At 44.7% G+C, this 16,858-nt stretch overlaps 1 protein-coding gene across 1 annotated transcript in view; it reads right to left on the bottom strand.

The window, feature by feature from the left end:
• Window positions 1–2,461: 2,461 nt before the first annotated feature.
• Window positions 2,462–16,858, bottom strand: part of LOC104410996 (synapsin-3-like) — a 47,974-nt gene continuing 33,577 nt past the window's right edge. The window contains exons 4-5 of the mRNA XM_010021313.1: window positions 8,875–9,031; window positions 2,462–2,575 (exon numbers count right to left, since the gene is read on the bottom strand). Of these exons, the coding sequence (XP_010019615.1) occupies window positions 2,462–2,575; window positions 8,875–9,031 (271 nt within the window). The remainder of the gene's footprint in view (window positions 2,576–8,874; window positions 9,032–16,858) is intronic.

Raw genomic sequence — 16,858 nt, 5'->3', positions numbered from 1 at the left:
TGGTAAGGATCCTTCCAGCAGTCCCTCCCTCTTTTAAGAGGTTTATCTAAGAATTGTTATTGGGGTCAAAAGCCCAGGAGAAGTGGAAAATCCCTTTGAAGTTAATGTGTCCCACTTGTTAACTGGCCATAGGGGGTCACTACAGAGCAAGGCAGTCGTTATGGCAGTCATACAGCACCAGTAGGGCCTTGGAAGAACAGTTGCCAGACTGCTGTTATTTCCAGTAAACAGATCGCTGGGGGGAAGGTTGAATGGTGTGTGCCTGTGGCAAAGGGAAGAGAGGTTCATCTTTCAGATCTTTCCTGCTGTGGAACGTCAGAGCCTTGTGTCCTCTTCTTAGGGCTTGCTGTTTAAGGCTGGTTAAAAATGCCCTATTGTCTTGAGCTGGAAGCTTCAGAAAATGCATTTTCAACTAAATTAAAATGCCTACAAAAAAGGCCCTACTCTTAGAAATTCTCTTTATCTCACTTTTACTTTAGGAAAATCTCTACAGGGATGAAAGAATGAAACAGATTTCTGAATCTGTTCTATGTTTAAAGGTTTAGAAAGTAAGCTTTGGAAAGTTTTGGACGTAGAAGGATAAGGATCTCTTATGTAAGAGCTCCATTGCTTAAAGTATATCGCATTGCAAAGAGGTAAAACCATAATACTTATAAACACTTCCAGGGGGTCAGCCATCAAAGGACCACAGTGTATTTTATGAGTGCTAACTAGTACAGCTTGAAAATGCCTCCAGAAAAGGGAAGAAAATAGACTGGGAAGGAGGGATCATTATATTCCTATCTGACACATGGAGAAGCTGATGAATAGTGGGCAAGCAACTTCGGAGGTACTCAGTGGAGCCTGACTGCAGTGGAGTTTGCCTAGTGTAACCACTTGCACTCTCAGCCTCTTGCAGCCCTGGCTGCCATGAAGGTGCATCCAGAAAAGATCTCAAGAAGTTGCATAGATTCATTCTGTGAGACAGACACCCCCCCCCCACCTGGAAAGGGCTGGCCTGAATTTGCTCAAGTGGATTGTTGCTTCTGTAAATATTTGTAAAGTGTTTGATTTAAACAAGGTTACTCAAACTTGCTTGTCCACAATAGTGTTTGTGTTCAGATGAGATTATCTACAGTTTCAAAACGTTCTTGTATTCTTTTGGAAGTAAGCAATAGCATCTGCAGGAAGGTGATCAGTTATAAAGATAACAAATACGTGAAGTTAAGATCAATGCTCTGATAAACCAAACTACTGGGCTGGTAACAAATGCATTTACATGCCAAGGAATCAAGAATCAGATTCCCAGACAAGAAAATAAAGCTAGAAGAGCTGGGTAACGTATTTGCAACAAAAACCTTAATCAACTCTTTCAAAATTGCCATTCCTGAAGCAATGGTCAGACAAAGTCATAGCTGCCCTGAAGCATCACATATGTCACAAACCCCTCCTCATAAATCATCAGGAATTGTATACAATGGGATTTATCCACTAATTTGTCTTAAAACAAATTTTCACACAGTGTTTAAGAACCATCCGTAACTTTGTCTTGAGTAACACAGCTCTTACCACTGCATCACTTGCAGTGTATGTACATGGCTCCACTTACCTTTGTGATGTGCCTGTGAAATATGGAAGTGCTGTTGTCCGCACAGCATGGGTAGAGAACAGAGTATTGGAGCAGGGAGGTGAAGGACTGGCACTTCAAGGTATTCAGGTACCTAGCGAGCACCAGTGGGATTTTCCGGAAGTTGGGAGTGAAAATTCATGAAGGACTAGTCATCGTTTTAACCCAGGGAGAACAAGAGGCAGGAAGACTTCTAAACAAAGCCACTCGTTTTGCCATGTTGTCCAGGACTAAAGGCACCTATGCAGATCTCTTTGGAAGGTGCCCTAAGAGTTTGGTACAGTGCCCAGCAGGCACACAGGGCACTGAGTGTTTAGTTGTTGACAGCAAGACTAGACCCCAGAGCCACTGTGCAAATGAAACATTACAAGCTCAAACAAACTGTTTTTCAAGAGCTCCAATTTACTTTTGATTACCTCGTCAGGCTGATAAACGTTTCATGGATGGCAACCATGTGACAGACAGACCAAGCAAACTGACATTGTGAAAGAAACACCTTATATGGCCCATGTCCCAAATTGTCAACATATTTCAAACAATTCCAGGAGGGGAAAAAATCTGCTTTATCTGAATGAAGTGATTCCTTACTCTAAGGGACGAGCTTTTGTTGACCAGATTTTACAAGGGATTTTTGCTTTGGTTTTGAGCCTGTTCCCATTTTGTACTTTTTCAGGGTTCATACATGACCTGGGGAGGGCTGGGCAAGAAAGGAAAGAGGTTCCCAGCAGAGATTTTTGCATATTGCTTTTTAGCTAGTAATTCCCTGTGAGTAAAATTGAGACTCTTCCCAGCATTCTAGCCGCCATCTCTCATGCCCAACTTGTATTTTTTGCTTCTCCCTTGTCCACGCTGGCATCAGAAGAAAGCAAAGGTACTCACCATCTGCTTATGGCTTGGGAAGAACGTTTGATCCACGAGGGGAAACTTCTCAGGACCCAGTGAGTTGAAGATTTTGATGAGCTGAGAGAACTTGAGGTGAGGGAGGGGGAACAAAAAACAGACAGAGTGGATGTCAGTGACTTACTGTGTAACAGGTAAGTGCTTGCAAAATGTTCTGATACTGGGGGGGGATTTCAGAGCAAGCAAAATGTTGTTGTGCCTTTCCCACCTTGCTTTTTTGACCTGAGAACAGTGAGAAAATATGAAGTTGCTGTATTTACCCAAGGCCAAGTCAGCCTTTGTACACAAACCTTGGACTAAGAGACTGGAGACGGGGCTCAAGAGCCAGAAAGGATCAGCTTAGGTTTAGTTACAGATCTAGTGTGAACAAGCTGTGCTTTCCAAATGTGGCTGGGGAGAGGGTAGGGGGCCCTGTTTGGGAGAGGAAAGGGCTCCGAGGAGTGCCCAGGCAGGAAATCAGTGCCACCGCTCCTGAGCACAGACAAAATAAATCAAAGCTCTTCCTTGGATCTCTGCCCATAGCCAAATCAAAGCAAGGCATGTTTCCCCATTGTGCTGGAGGGAAGGAGAATTGTTAAAGACAGAGATGACTAGAGTGAATTGCCAGTGCTACCTGGTTTCAGTGTTAGGCTAAGGAAGCATGAGCACACTGTCAATCATCACTATTGCAAACTGTTTATCATTCGGGGTTGTTCCCAGCCAGACACAAAGCTCCCTACGGTAGGACTGATTTCAGGTTCCGAAACCCCAACAGAATGCAGCACAACAAATTCCTGCTCAGCCTCAGCCATTTGTGAAGCAAGCAGACTATTCTGTACGTTGTTTTCAGTCTCCCTGTTGAATCTATCATTTATCAGCCGGAGAAAACCCCAGAACTGTATGAAAGAAACTTATCAGCCATGACAGAAAGTGTTGCTGAAGCAGGGTTGATATACCAAAGAGAATAAGAGGTGATACATCCCAGAAAACTTTTGGATCACAGGAGCAGCTTAGATTCTTTACGATCACACACCTAGCCATCCTGCTTTCCCTCTGAAGAGGTACAGCCCTATTTCCATGTACAATGCTGAACTGGCAGTGCAGCTGGTGGTTAGACTGGTAGCCTTGCAGGAGGAGGAATCATAGAGTAATTAGGGTTGGAAAGGACCTTATGATCATCTAATTCCAACCTCTAAAGCTGAATAAAGTAGCTTGATTATTTTCATGGATATTAAGAAAATAAAATGATTGGGGATTGCTCCATGAATAAGAATTTTGGTTCCTGCTTGCGCTGGTAGATGTGACTATTCCCCACTGTTTGCAAAGTAACTTACAAAGTGAGTTTACTTTCAAAGACCCTCAGAATTTGATAAAATCAAGTTAAATTAAAAGCCTCCAGTCTGGGCCAAGAGTCACTGTTTCACAAGTTCCTTCAAGTTTCCCATCAAAGGGATGCAGTCATCTTGAAGGGAATCTGTGTCACCTGAGGGAGGTAACACACAAATTAAGAGGAGACAGACATCCAGGGCATAAGGGAAGGGCAAGAAAGCCCTTTTTTTTCCCTAGTAGCGTCAGCTGCCTCATCTTACATGTCTGAGCACTTCTGAGCAACGGCTGAAGCCAGTAAATGTACCAAATTGCAACCCCAAGGTTACATTGCAGATAAAGAGATGGCTACCGAGAATGTTTTCTGCTGAGCTGCTGCTTTAAGGGCTTCTGTCCTGGTCTTCGGGCTAGTTAAGCAAAAGCATTTCTCTATAAGAAGTTGAAACTTCACTTGGTGGTGGTGAAGAAATACCCCTTTGAGAGTTAAATGGTGGAATGGGTGTGAAAAAGAGATGCAGCCAGTGTGCAAAAAATGAGGCTGCAAAGTGTGTGCCAGAGCTAAAGGGGCAGCTGCCAGCAGATTTGCAAACAAATGCGAAGAATTCCTTCCCTAATCTCATAGGTTAAAATGTGGCATTTAAAACCACCCAGAAAACATCAAGAGGTGGCATATCCCATCAATGACACCCCTCCCACCCCACAGCAGCAGATAATAGAAAAACTCCCCATGCAGAATGATTATTGTTGGCAAAGAGGGTATTGATGTTGGGGAGGGAGGACAGCTTGCTTCTCTTAACTACTTGCACCAGCTCTGCACATCCTAGAGAAGAAAAATAAAGGCCTGTTTTGACTGGGAAAGTGAGCAAACAGGGCTTAGAAATTAAACAGAATGAGGCAGAGAAAGGGCAAAGAGAAAAAACACCCTGGCTGAGAGCAGCACATGCCCCTTGATGCATGTGCACACAGCCCAGGCGAACCATGGACATACATTTAGGAAAACAGCTCCAACAAAGTAACTGGAACAACTGTGCAGCTGACAGACAACGTCCTGACTTGTTCCTTGGGCTTCCTTTTGAAGCATACAGCTCTTGGCTGTTGCTGAAATAGCAAGTTTCAGACGGAGAGATGAGAGGCTCAGCCATCTGGGAGCCTCCTTCATGTGCCAAGCGTGCGAAAAGGTCTGACTCTGGTATGGACCCTCATGGGAAAATTCCCTCCTTTTTGCTATCTTTTTCCTGCCAATTGTTAGGAACAGGATTTTGGCAAACAGACACCCATGTTACACGGTGCAGCAGCCTCTTAGATACCTGATAGCAAGGCTCAAGTAGCACCTCCCAGTGCTTTTTAGGTGGATTGGAATGTTATTGTCAGCAGCTTGGCTAGATATAACTGCTCCTTCCACATTTTGGTATTAGTTCTTACTTGTTGAGGTTCCACTCATTTTAGTGAGATTGTGGCCAGGCCACAGAGCAAGACATACAGCAAGGCAATGTGGGACAGCCTGGTCTTAAGTACCCTGAACAGGTACGGAAGTGAAACGCCTTGCCTGGCTGTTTGGACATCAGGGTTACTTACGGGGAGTCTTTATAGAGAAATAAAAAGATTCATTTGGAGGATCTACTCTACTCTTGTGAGACCCCACCTGGAGTATTGTGTACAGTTCTGGTGTCCTCAGCATAAAAAGGACACGGAGCTGTTGGAGCAAGTCCAGAGGAGGCCCCAAGGATGATAAGGGCACTGGAGCACCTCCTGTATGAAGACAGGCTGAGAAAGTTGGGGCTGTTCAGCCTGGAGAAGAGAAGGCTGAGTGGAGACCTCATAACAGCCTTCCAATATCTGAAGGGGGCCTACAAGGATGCTGACTCTTCATCAGGGACTGTAGTGATAGGACAAGGGGTAACGGGTTCAAACTTAAACAGGGGAAGTTTAGATTAGATATAAGGAAGAAGTTCTTTATTGTGAGGGTGGTGAGGCACTTGAAGGTGGAGCCTAAGGAAGTGGTGAATGCTCCATCCGTGGCAGTGTTCAAGTCCAGGCTGGACAGAGCCTTGGGTGACATGGTCTAGTGTGAGGTGTCCTCATCCGTGGCAGGGGGGTCGGAACCAGATGATCTTAAGGTCCTTTCCAACCCTAACTATTCTATGATTCTATGATTTTATCTCAAGTCCTTTTGCGTATTTTGAAAGTCCCTAGGTCATCAGGGAGCCTTTATCCCTTGACAGTCAACAAATTTGGCTAGGTATCTCTTGGGATCTCAAGACTTCACTTTTTCTGCAGTCTTACAGATGCAGAAGTTGCCTGGCAATTACGGATATTAACTGCAGTAGGAGTACTACTTTGAGCACTGTTGGTATTTGACTTTTCTGACAGAAATTATAATTACTGGTTGAGGCATTGTCTTTAGTGTGCTTGTAGCATTATTTCTCAGTAATTCTGGGATCATGGTAAAACTCAGTTTTCTTAGATATCTCCCTGTGTGTGAGACCCCCTGAATACTCTGTTTTTCTTTTAGAAACGCCTATTTCAAACTGTGCCCGTTTTTAATGCAAATTTTAACCTTTGAAGAAATTTGTGTATTGCAGCACTGGAAACCTGGCAAATGTCATTAAGAAATGGGGCTGCATGTTTGAATAAACTCAAATCCAAACTCAGCTGATTGTAATTAGAGTTGCTGAGAAAAAACATTGTTGCAAATTGCCAAGGAAAAACAGTCTCGCTTCCATCCACCCTCCAAAAAATCATAAACATTTCTATGAAATGGAACCATTTTTGGAAAGAATAAAAAGGGAGAGTGAAAAAGCATATTTCCCAGGGGTATTTAATTTCATTTCTTCATGTATCTCAACTGTTTTCTAGGTCCAGAAAGTTTCCAGTAATCTCAGTTAAGCAGATCCCTTATTTCGAGATGCCTGTTTTGCAATCGGAGTGTAATATGCACTGGAGTGCTCTGTCACTATCTCTAAATGAGATATCACAAAATCAGAGTTTTCTGATTCTCCTGCCACTGAAGCTTTCTGCCCTCAAATGCCCCATCACAATCCCTACCTGAGCTTCAGCCTCATAAAATGTCTATGGTGCCAACTACCAGCTCAGGTCCCATCTGAGCTCTTAGGCTACTCAATGTGTTACAGTCATGGGTTTGGGGGTGATGTGTGTGCAGGGGCAGTAGGGAAAGGAGGCATTTTGCAAGTAAGTTTTAAGTGTTTACAAGTGGTTTCCCTGACTCCTCTGGGAAGGCTGTTCAAGCCAGCTGTATTCCCCATGAGGAAAGCATGGTACAACTGCACCCAGAATAGCTAAAGCCAAGTTACTGGCAGAGCCAATTTCTCCCACACTGCCTTGCCAGCCCTGCTTTCCTTTTCTTTCTTTTTTTTTTCCCCCTATGTGCTGAGTTTGTTTGTTTTCTTTTATTTTAGATTCCTAAAAATAGGCCTGTCACATCTTGAGTCCCCTGTACACCATCAGAAACGTAATTACAAGGCATGAGTTGAAAAATGCCAACTAAATCCTGACTGACTCAATCCCAAAATCAGATGGAATAAACCACATGGCTGTCTTCCTCAGCAAAAGCCGGTGTAAAGGTGGAGGCTTTTTGTCTGGTCACTGGGGTCACAGAATCATAGAATCAACTAGGTTGGAAAAGACCTCTAAAAGATCATCAAGTCCAACCTTTACCCCAGCACTGCCAAGGACACCACTAAACCATGTCACTGAGGGCCTCATCTACACGGTTTCTGAACACTTCCAGTGACGGTGATTCCACCACTGCCCTGGGCAGCCTGTTCCAATGCCCGATCACCCTTTTGCTGTAGAAGAGGTTCCTAATATCCAGCCTAAACCTGCCCTGGTGAAGCTTGAGGCCATTCCTCTTGTCCTGTCACTTGTTACTTGGGAGCAGAGACTGCCCCCACTTCACTCCATCCTCCTTTCGGATAGTTGTAGAGTGATAAGGTCCCCCCTGAGCCTTCTCTTCTCCAGACTAAACCCCACCCAGGTCCCTCAGCCATTCCCCATCACACTTGTGCTCCAGACCCTTCACCAGCTCCATTGCCTTTCTCTGGACTTGCTCCAGCACCTGGAGCACCTCCTCCCCTTCATCTTCACCAAGCTTAGGGTGTGCAGAGCTGTTTCACATATTTTCATTTCTCTCTTCTGGCTGTTCCACAGCAGTTTCCCCCCAGTTTTTAAATATATTATCCCAGAGATACTACCACCATTGTTGATGGGCTCAGCCAGGGTTTAGTCTCTCTTGGAGACAGTTGGCACTGGCTCCATCAGACATGAGTGATGCTTCTAGCAGTTTCTCATAGAAGCCACTCTTGCAGTCCCCTAGCTACCAAAACCTTACCACACAAACCCAATACAACATGCTCTCCCCTTTCCTTCTGCCTCTTTCCCAGGTCTTTGTCATTCTAAATTCCTTTTTTTCCCTAGACCTAGCTGCTGAAGAAATCATCTCTACCTTTCTTGCCTTTCTTTTAATATAATTTCCTCACAACAGAGCACTAGCCAGAAAAACTAGGAAGAGAAGACAAGTGAGGTATTCACTTCTGCAAAGAATGGATCATCTTAGGCTGGGGCACCTGGATACCACAAGTGTGCATTTAATAAAAGATGCTGGAAATAGCATAGTCCAGGCACCTTGTAAAACAGCAAATGTTGATGTTTCTTTTAAGGTAGTTTTATTGTGTTTTGGTCAGGACAGTGAAGTGCTACTATTGATCTGATATTATTAATCTATTACTACTCATCTACTCTGCTTTACAGGAAAACTGGGCATTGTTGTACTGTTAGTTGTTTGTGACACATTTAAGTTTGGGACAGGTGAAACATCCTACTCAGGGTGAGGAAATAACACCTTGATATTACTACAGGCTGTCAAAGGAGAAGGGTTGCTAGTCTTTTCCCCCAGTAATTCCCAATTGGGATTCCTATGGTATTTAGATGGTGATTTTAACCTAAAGAGATGAATTCCTATGACTGGAAGCTGAGTTTGGTGCTTTATCAGTACCGGATACCAACTTTGCAGTGTTGGCATGCAGTAGAGCTGGCTTGTCACTTACCACCCAGGGCTTGCTACAGAAGTTGTAGATGGAGTAGAGGGAGTTGACTGTGTGGATTCCCCCGTACTGGAAGCCGATGATGAGGCTGCGGAAGTCTTCTCCCAGTGCCATGCTATAGGCGTGCTGCCGAATCAGGACAAAGTCTGGCTTGAAGGACCTGCAAGAGATGAGGGGGATGATGTTTTGCTTTCAAATGCTCAGCAACACTTCTAGCTTCCCCTTGTTCCTTTTCCATCCTTCCCTTTCTTTCTGTTAACACATGTTGCTCTCCTTTGGGCTGTTCGTCATGGGCTGCTTGTGTTAGAAGGTAACAAACCAAAACAAAACTCTAGTCATCTAAAAGGGGAAAAATCCAACATAGCTGCAAGTGTGAGAGCACAGAAACAGTCCAAACAGATTTGCTGCAGTTTCCATGTCACTCAGGCATGCACATGAACAAACCACAAGCGGAGCCAAGGTCATAAATTCACTGGGGGGGGGGATTCTCTTTTCTTTCTAAAAGCTTGGCCATATTTGGCAAGCTCATTGCAATGTGGGACGCAGATGAGGGAGCAAGTTTATTTCCTGATGATTGAACTGGATATTGAAGCAATGCCCAGTGGGTGGGAAAATCATAAGGGATTTCAAAAAGCTATTGTATATATCCATACATTGACACACATTCCCCCTTTAATCAGTTTACTACATACGCAGCACATCCCAGGCTTTTATGCCTTTGAGTCAACAAGTAAAGGGCAGGCATGGTAATGTAATTAATCAAATGAGCATAGTCTCTCATCCAGTGCTGTGACCCGTGGCGTGGACAACTTCAAGAATATTATTTAGTGAGACTAGAGCTGGGACTCCTATGGTTCCACAGCAGCAAACACATGGAAAAGCAAGGTCTTTTCTAGGTAAGCCAACAGGCTACAGATTATCTTTCAAACAGCCAGATTTCATTCCTTGCTGACGCTGCGTCTTTGGAGCCATTCAGGAATCTCTGGAAACAGCAGCTGGAAAAGAAACTGTTCCCAAAATGGAGCTCAGCAGTTCATTCTCAAAGGCATGGAGGGGGCTTTTCCACTGAAACAGGGGATTATTTTATTCTTTAATGGAGGTTGCATCAAGGACATCGGAAAAATTTCCATACTGTATTAAAGTTTTTCACAGAAATGAGCTCTGTAACCAGGTCCCATTACCTCACTACCCTCGAACATTTTCCCTACTAAGAGACTATAATTTCTATCCTCTGGATGTATGAGCTGGAAATACTTTGGGTTTATAGCCCCTATTTATATTTCCATCATTCTGGCAGGGAAATTCGAGATGGTGATTCTGGGCCAGATTGTGGCAACAAACACTGTATACAAAATCCAGTGAAAGCTTTGTTGTTTCAAAGCTGTTCATTTTGTTTGTTGGCCTTGGACTGTTGTTATCGCCAGAGACATGGTGAGGAGCATGCTTTGCTTTTGTGATGTAAGAGGCCAAGCTTTGGAAATGTTGTGATTCCCTCCCACGGAGAATTTTTAAACCCAGGCATGTTCCCTAATGTACTTGGCACCAAAGTTGGTGCTTTCCTTCAGCAGCGAGATGCATAATGAGCATTGGGAGGGCAGCACTATCACTGTGCGGTTGATTTATGGACCTCCCTGATGTCAATGGGGGTGAGGCAAGTGGTGAACCCCTGCTGAGAAGCAGCAAGTGAATACAAATCTTGGAAAGCTTGAGTGGCTCCATTCTGCTGGACTTGCCATGCAGAAAGTAACCCAGAGGAAGGCACAGGTCCTCGGGAAGGATTAATCAGCTTCCTAGGACTAGGACTTGATGTGTGCGCTGAGTTACTAAACAGTTGTGGTGCCTGGTGGGGCGGGAGCTCCAGGCATGCGTCTCCTTCATCCAGCTTTCTGAGTGTAAGTAAGTGACCCCTCTTATGGCTCAAGTCTTTCCCCAGGCTTGACTTAGGGAACAGCACTTACTGGTGCTGCAGGGTAATGGTTCAGACCATTGTTCCAGTCTCCCCAGAGGAAGCAGCAGTATTTGCCCTTGAACTTCTCCCCCAACACCCCATGGTGGGGACGTGGTGCTGTGCTGGGGAGGAAGCAAACATAAATGATTATGGCCAGCTCTGGGGTGGCGGGGAGTACACACAGCAGCTGGGAAACTGCCTTCAGTGGCTTTACTTCTGCCAGCCAAAGGCTTAGGAAAAAAAGCTCTTGTCTTTTCATGTCCTGGCAAACGAAGAGTTTCTCAGCTTCGAAGATGAACACAAGAATACAGAATTAATGTAGAAAAGCCTATTCTCAAACTCTGCATCATGTAGGAAAGCAGAGCACTCTCTTGTGCAGCCGATGAGGAGTGAATCTCTAAAGGGAAGGTGGACACTGAATCCCTGTTTTGAGCTGCAGGACAATGAGGATGTTCCCATGGATACTGAGAACAAGGCAGAGGAGTGCAGGGCCTGGGACTAGCTGGGAATAAACATCAGCTGGAGAGCCGAGAGTCTGCAAGAGGTCAGTAACAGAGACACAGAGACCCGTGTCAAAATGTGAGACAAGGGGCTAGGAAGGAGAGCAGGTAGTAAAAGGGAAATGAATAGTCGGGGTAGGAGTGGCAGTGTGCAAACTGAATAACTGGGTGTCACAATGATCTGGGGAGCAAAGTGTTCAATTGCTTCACACGAGGATTCTTGCTTTTTTGGTAGGTGATTACTTTTGCAAGCTACTGCTCATTCTCAGAGTGTACAGCTTAAGCTGACATAGTGAGCCTTGGGTTTGGAATAGCTAGTAGCATAACTATTTTCTTTGCTAGTTCAACCCAACCCAATAACATCTCCCATGTCAGAAACCTGAAATCCTTGGCAGGCAGACAAGTTAGGCAGAAGTCCCACATTTGAAGCAGTTGCCAAAACCTTCGTGTGAGCCGAACTCAGTAGCACCTACTGTGCTGAGGTCCTAAGCACCTGAGGCCAGTAGGCACAGGAGAGCTATGGCAGGAGCACATACCTTTCCTCTTCACTAGGTCTGTCAAGCCAGTGTTTGGATGACCATGAGTGGTCTTGACTAAAACTGTACCTAGATGCCTGCTGGAGACAGGTCATGGGAATGGGTTTGGTCACAGAGAGAGCCCATTTTAACATCTAATTGACAGGGAGATGGGGTAGGTAAGTGGAACTAAAAGTAAAGCACAAATTTAAAGCATGTGGCTAATAAGCTGTGCTCTGCATGTTGATCTGGTGCCCTTCCTGGGCTGTGTGACAGACACCTACTTGAAGTTTCGAATCTTCCTTAGCATGATAGCCAGATGGATGAAGCTCCCAGGAGAAAGCTGGAGCCCATCTTTGGCCACAACCCCTTTATAGAAGCTTTTTCTCAGACCCCAAGAGCTTGGTTCTCATTTAGAGTTTGGCTCCTACCACTGCCTGGCAAAATAAAGGCCACTAAAATGCATGTAACACATTCCCAGAGTGGCATAGAGATAAAAAAATCCTTTATTTAAAAAAAGTAATAATCCAGGAGACTGGAAAAATGTCATTTTCAGATTGGAATAGCTGGTGAAATTTAACTTTCATTTGGAATGGAAAGCTGCTTTCCTTTCAGCTTGTGTTGCCACAGGCAATGGCCTCTGCCACACACGTCATGAGCCTTTCAGTGCTCCAAGCGATGCACGACTGTACAGGCCACCCCCAGAGTGAAGCAGCCCCCCCCCAGGTCCCTTTGCTTTTCTCCCTTTGCAGCAGTTGCCTCCGTGTCCCGGATGCTAGCCAAGGCACATGGCAGCCGCTCAGCCTATGTCTCCTCCTGGCAATTGAGATTGGCCAGCAATTATCAGAGTCAGTCACCCCTGGTCAGTGATGAGTGTCTGGCTAAGAAGGTGCTAGTGCTGCCAGTCCTGAGCCTGGACTCTGGTACTGTGGTGAAAGATGCTTGTCTGCATTTAACTAACTCTATTCCAACTTGTTCCAGCGCATTTTAGCAGTCTTTTTTTTTTTCTTAGTAGTAAAACTATACTTCAGAGGTAAACCTAAGTATAAAGGCTGGATGCAAAATACCTCATAGGAAGAAGTCTGACTGCAGAACATAATTTCTTAGGTTGGACCCATCCACCTTTAAATCTGTGACAGTGTTAGCTGTCTTGGAAATAATTTTGTCAGAAATGACAAAAAAACTATTCAAGACATTGCTGATATAAAATTTGTAAGCTAAACATCTCAGGAACTGCAGTAGCTATTCTGGTGCCCATGTGTCTAACTTACCTAATTATGAGAAGAGGATCAGCTCTGAAAAGGTCATCACTAACATTTCTCTGCAGAAAGCTGGTCCCCAGTGTGCTATGGGGTAGAGAAGATGATGACAGCAAATCCTCGTGGGAGGTTTCATGCCTTACACTTCTGCATATAAGCCGTAGCTCTGGCTTTCTTCCTGGTCCTTCATCTTTTCTCACTGAAGCACAAAGAGCTTCATGGGCATGAAGAAAGAATACACACTAATATATTACGTTGTCAAAATACCTCGTAATGATCCTGTCCACTATGAATAATCACCTGCAGCCAAAGGGTAGACCTGCTTTATACTTTAGCACCATGATGGGTTTAGAGAGCTTTTTGCATGTGCAGTGGGAGAAGATGCCAGTCTTACAAGACACTTCACCCCTTATATCAATAGAAAAAGATCTTCCCTGGGCACTGAAGATGCACATCTTCACTTCAGGTTCTGCTTACCCACCATTAAGGAGTTTTTTAGTTCAGTTTTCTGGCACTTCCCAGTGACCAGCACATTTTGACTAAGTTCTCTTCCAAAGCCTTTCCTGTCTGCTTGGCACAACACAGAGAGGAAGAAAAATGCATAATTAAACAATATGCTACAACAACCTTTGCATTACTGGCAATTAATCGAGCATTCAGGCAAGGTTCTGAGGCACAAGTCCAAGCTGTAAGTGGCTGCAGCTACCCAAGAAGTTCAATAATCCCTCCAACTATGCACTGCCTCAGGTGCCTGAGAGGTAATAGAAAATGGCATATACAAATAGGAACAAGTTCTTTTTGTCCTTTGCTTGGGTGTTGTTAATGTTGTTATTACATTACTGAAAACATGAAATCTATGACATTTTCACCTATCACAATGTTAAATTTAATGTTATATTGGATGTCATAGCAAAATGGGATATCTGCTAAGAAAAAGAATCTTATTTCAGTCAAAACTTCGTGTCTTATTTTTCCACAGAAAGAAGTAAACCCTGCTGAAGTTATTCAAAGGAAGAACGAATGTGTTTGTTTATATGAATAAGGTTTTAGAGTTGGTTTTAGAGAAAGAAGAAAGCAACATAGAATAAAGAACGACCTCTCTTTACCAGGCTGAAGGAGAGGAGCAGGGAGTGTTTTGGGACTCTGTAAGAGAGAATGGCTGGAGAAAAACCACGGAGTGTGGGGGAGATCAGTTTTGCAAAAGCAGCAGGAACCAGAAATCATGGTTACAGCAGGATCAATAACACTATATACAGACAAGGACACCCTCAAAGATGCTCTGATTTGCTTCTTAGCCACAGACCAATGATCAATGAACCATAAAATTGCATGTCACACACTCTCTGAACTGTACTATGGCAGTCTCCTAAGTCTGCCATATACGTTACTTGTAAACTGATCAACCTTGACAAGGAAAACCATGTGTTCCGGGACGATGCCTCAAGTTGTAACAACCACACCTGCCACCAGCGGTTTGACTTCAAAATGCTTGTGACATGAAGCTTTTACAGAAGGTGAACAAAATACTTTCCAACATCACAGAATTAAGTCATAGAGTAATTCAGTTCAGAGAAGACTTTTGGAAATCATCTGGCCCAACATCTTGCTCATTTCAGGGCTAATTTGAAAGTGTCATTAGGTTGATCAAGGCCTTGTCCCAGCCAAAGTTTGAATATTCCCAAGGAGATGATCCTGCCCCTCTACCCTGCTCTTGTGAGATCCCACCTGGAGTATTGTGTGCAGTTCTGGTGTCCTCAACATAAGAAGGACATGGAGCTGTTGGAGCAAGTCCAGAGGAGGCCACGAGGATGATAAGGGGGCTGGAGCACCTCCCGTATGAAGACAGGCCGAGAAAGCTGGGACTGTTCAGCCTGGAGAAGAGAAGGCTGCGTGGAGACCTCATAGCAGCCTTCCAGTATCTGAAGGGGGCCTACAAGGATGCTGGGGAAGGATTCTTCATTAGGGACTGTAGTGGTAGGACAAGGGGTAACGGGTTCAAACTTAAACATGGGAAGTTTACATTAGCTATAAGGAAGAAGTTCTTTATTGTGAGGGTGGTGAGGCACTGGAATGGGTTGCCCAAGGAAGTCATCCGTGGCAGTGTTCAAGGCCAGGTTGGACAGAGCCTTGGGCTTGGGTTTAGTGTGTGGTGTCCCTGCCCATGACAGGGGGGTTGGAACTAGATGATCTCAAGGTCCTTTCCAACCCTAACTGTTCTATGATTCTGTGAAGATCCCCTAGCATCTCTGGGCACTTTTTCTAGTATTTGATCACCCTTATCGTGGACTTTTTTTCTTTTTTAATTTGTATCTAATTAGAATTTCACCTGCTGCAACTTGTGTCTTTTATCTTTTCTTTTCCTTCCTCTGCACACCTTCAACAAGAGTCTGGCTCCGTACCCTTCTCTTAGTTATCTGATGACTGTAGCTGGACCCCCCTCAGCCTTCTTTTACAAACTGAACAAAGCCATCTCTCAGTCTTCCCTTGGGTGTCTTCAGACCAGTTCAATGAGGTTGGTGGCCTTTCACTCAACTCGTTCCGGTTTGTCCATGTCTTTTTTGTACCAAACAGCTCAGAGCTGCACACAGTACTCCAGATGTGAGTGGTGTCTAGTTAGCTACATGCTTGCTAATAACTCTCAGTGAGCCACAGAGCTTCTTCCCCTCCAGGTCTTCCTGTGCAGAGCTGTTTTCTGTCCAGCTGCCCCCCAGCAGTATTGGGGTTATTCCTCCCTCATCACAAGACTTTGCAGTTGTCCTCATTGAACTCCATGAGGTTCCTGTTGTCCCATTTCCCCAGCTGTTGAATCAGTTCTGCCCTCTGGCATATCTATTGCTCCCCACCCTCCAGTTGCCACCCATGATCTTGTTAAGGCTGCACTCTGCCCCAATATCAGGTCATTAGTGAAGATCTACCTTGGCCAGTACAGTACAGGTGCAGCAGCACTTGGCCCTTCATTTCTCTGTTAGCCATTCCCTGGAAGAAGCCTTAGTAAAAACCCGTACAGAAAGGTGACAAATTAAAGCAGGATTGGGGAAAAGAAAATAAAGCTGATCAAGACTGAAACAATCTACATCAGTCTTTAATCATTCTTGCATCCGGCCCAGGATTAACTAATTAATAAATGCTCTAGGCCCTGGAAGCACATTTCTTGTTGGAAATGATTACTGTAAATGTGAAAGGGGCCAGGGAGTAGTTTGGTCTCTGAGATGCTCCCCACCCTGGTCTGCTCAGGCTGACTTTTGTTTTTCCAGTAGCTGTCAGCATCCTGCCTGCATGTTGGCTCGGTGCCAGCCACTGGAGAGGTGAAGGGGGACATTATTCATCTGGGAGATCAATCAATCCTGAAGGGAGAAGCAGGTCTCCAAGCAGATGTTTAGCAGCAGGAACTGAGGTGGAAGCAACTGAGAGTAAATTCATAAATAAGCACAACCCAACTTCTCTTTTTTTAGCTCCTGCTTGAAAAATGAAAGAGAAATAGGTCTGGGAAAGGCAGGTGAGGAGAGAGGAGAATATTAGTGAAAGATGATGGTAAATCATCCCCCATGCGGACATAACTTCTTGGTTTATACATAGAATCATAGAATACTTAGGGTTGGAAAGGACCTTAAGATCATCTAGTTCCAACCCCCCTGCCATGGGCAGGGACACCTCACACTAAACTATGTTGCCCAAGGCTCTGTCCAACCTGGCCTTGAACACTGCCAGGGATGGAGCATTCACAACTTCCTTGGGCAACCCATTCCAGTGCCTCACCACCCTCAC

The sequence above is a fragment of the Nestor notabilis genome, unplaced genomic scaffold (genome assembly GCF_000696875.1).
Source record: "Nestor notabilis isolate BGI_N333 unplaced genomic scaffold, ASM69687v1 scaffold5129, whole genome shotgun sequence".
Lineage (NCBI taxonomy): Eukaryota > Metazoa > Chordata > Aves > Psittaciformes > Psittacidae > Nestor > Nestor notabilis.
The sequence above is the reverse complement of the archived record's forward strand: the minus strand, read 5'-3'. Positions and strand labels throughout refer to the sequence as shown.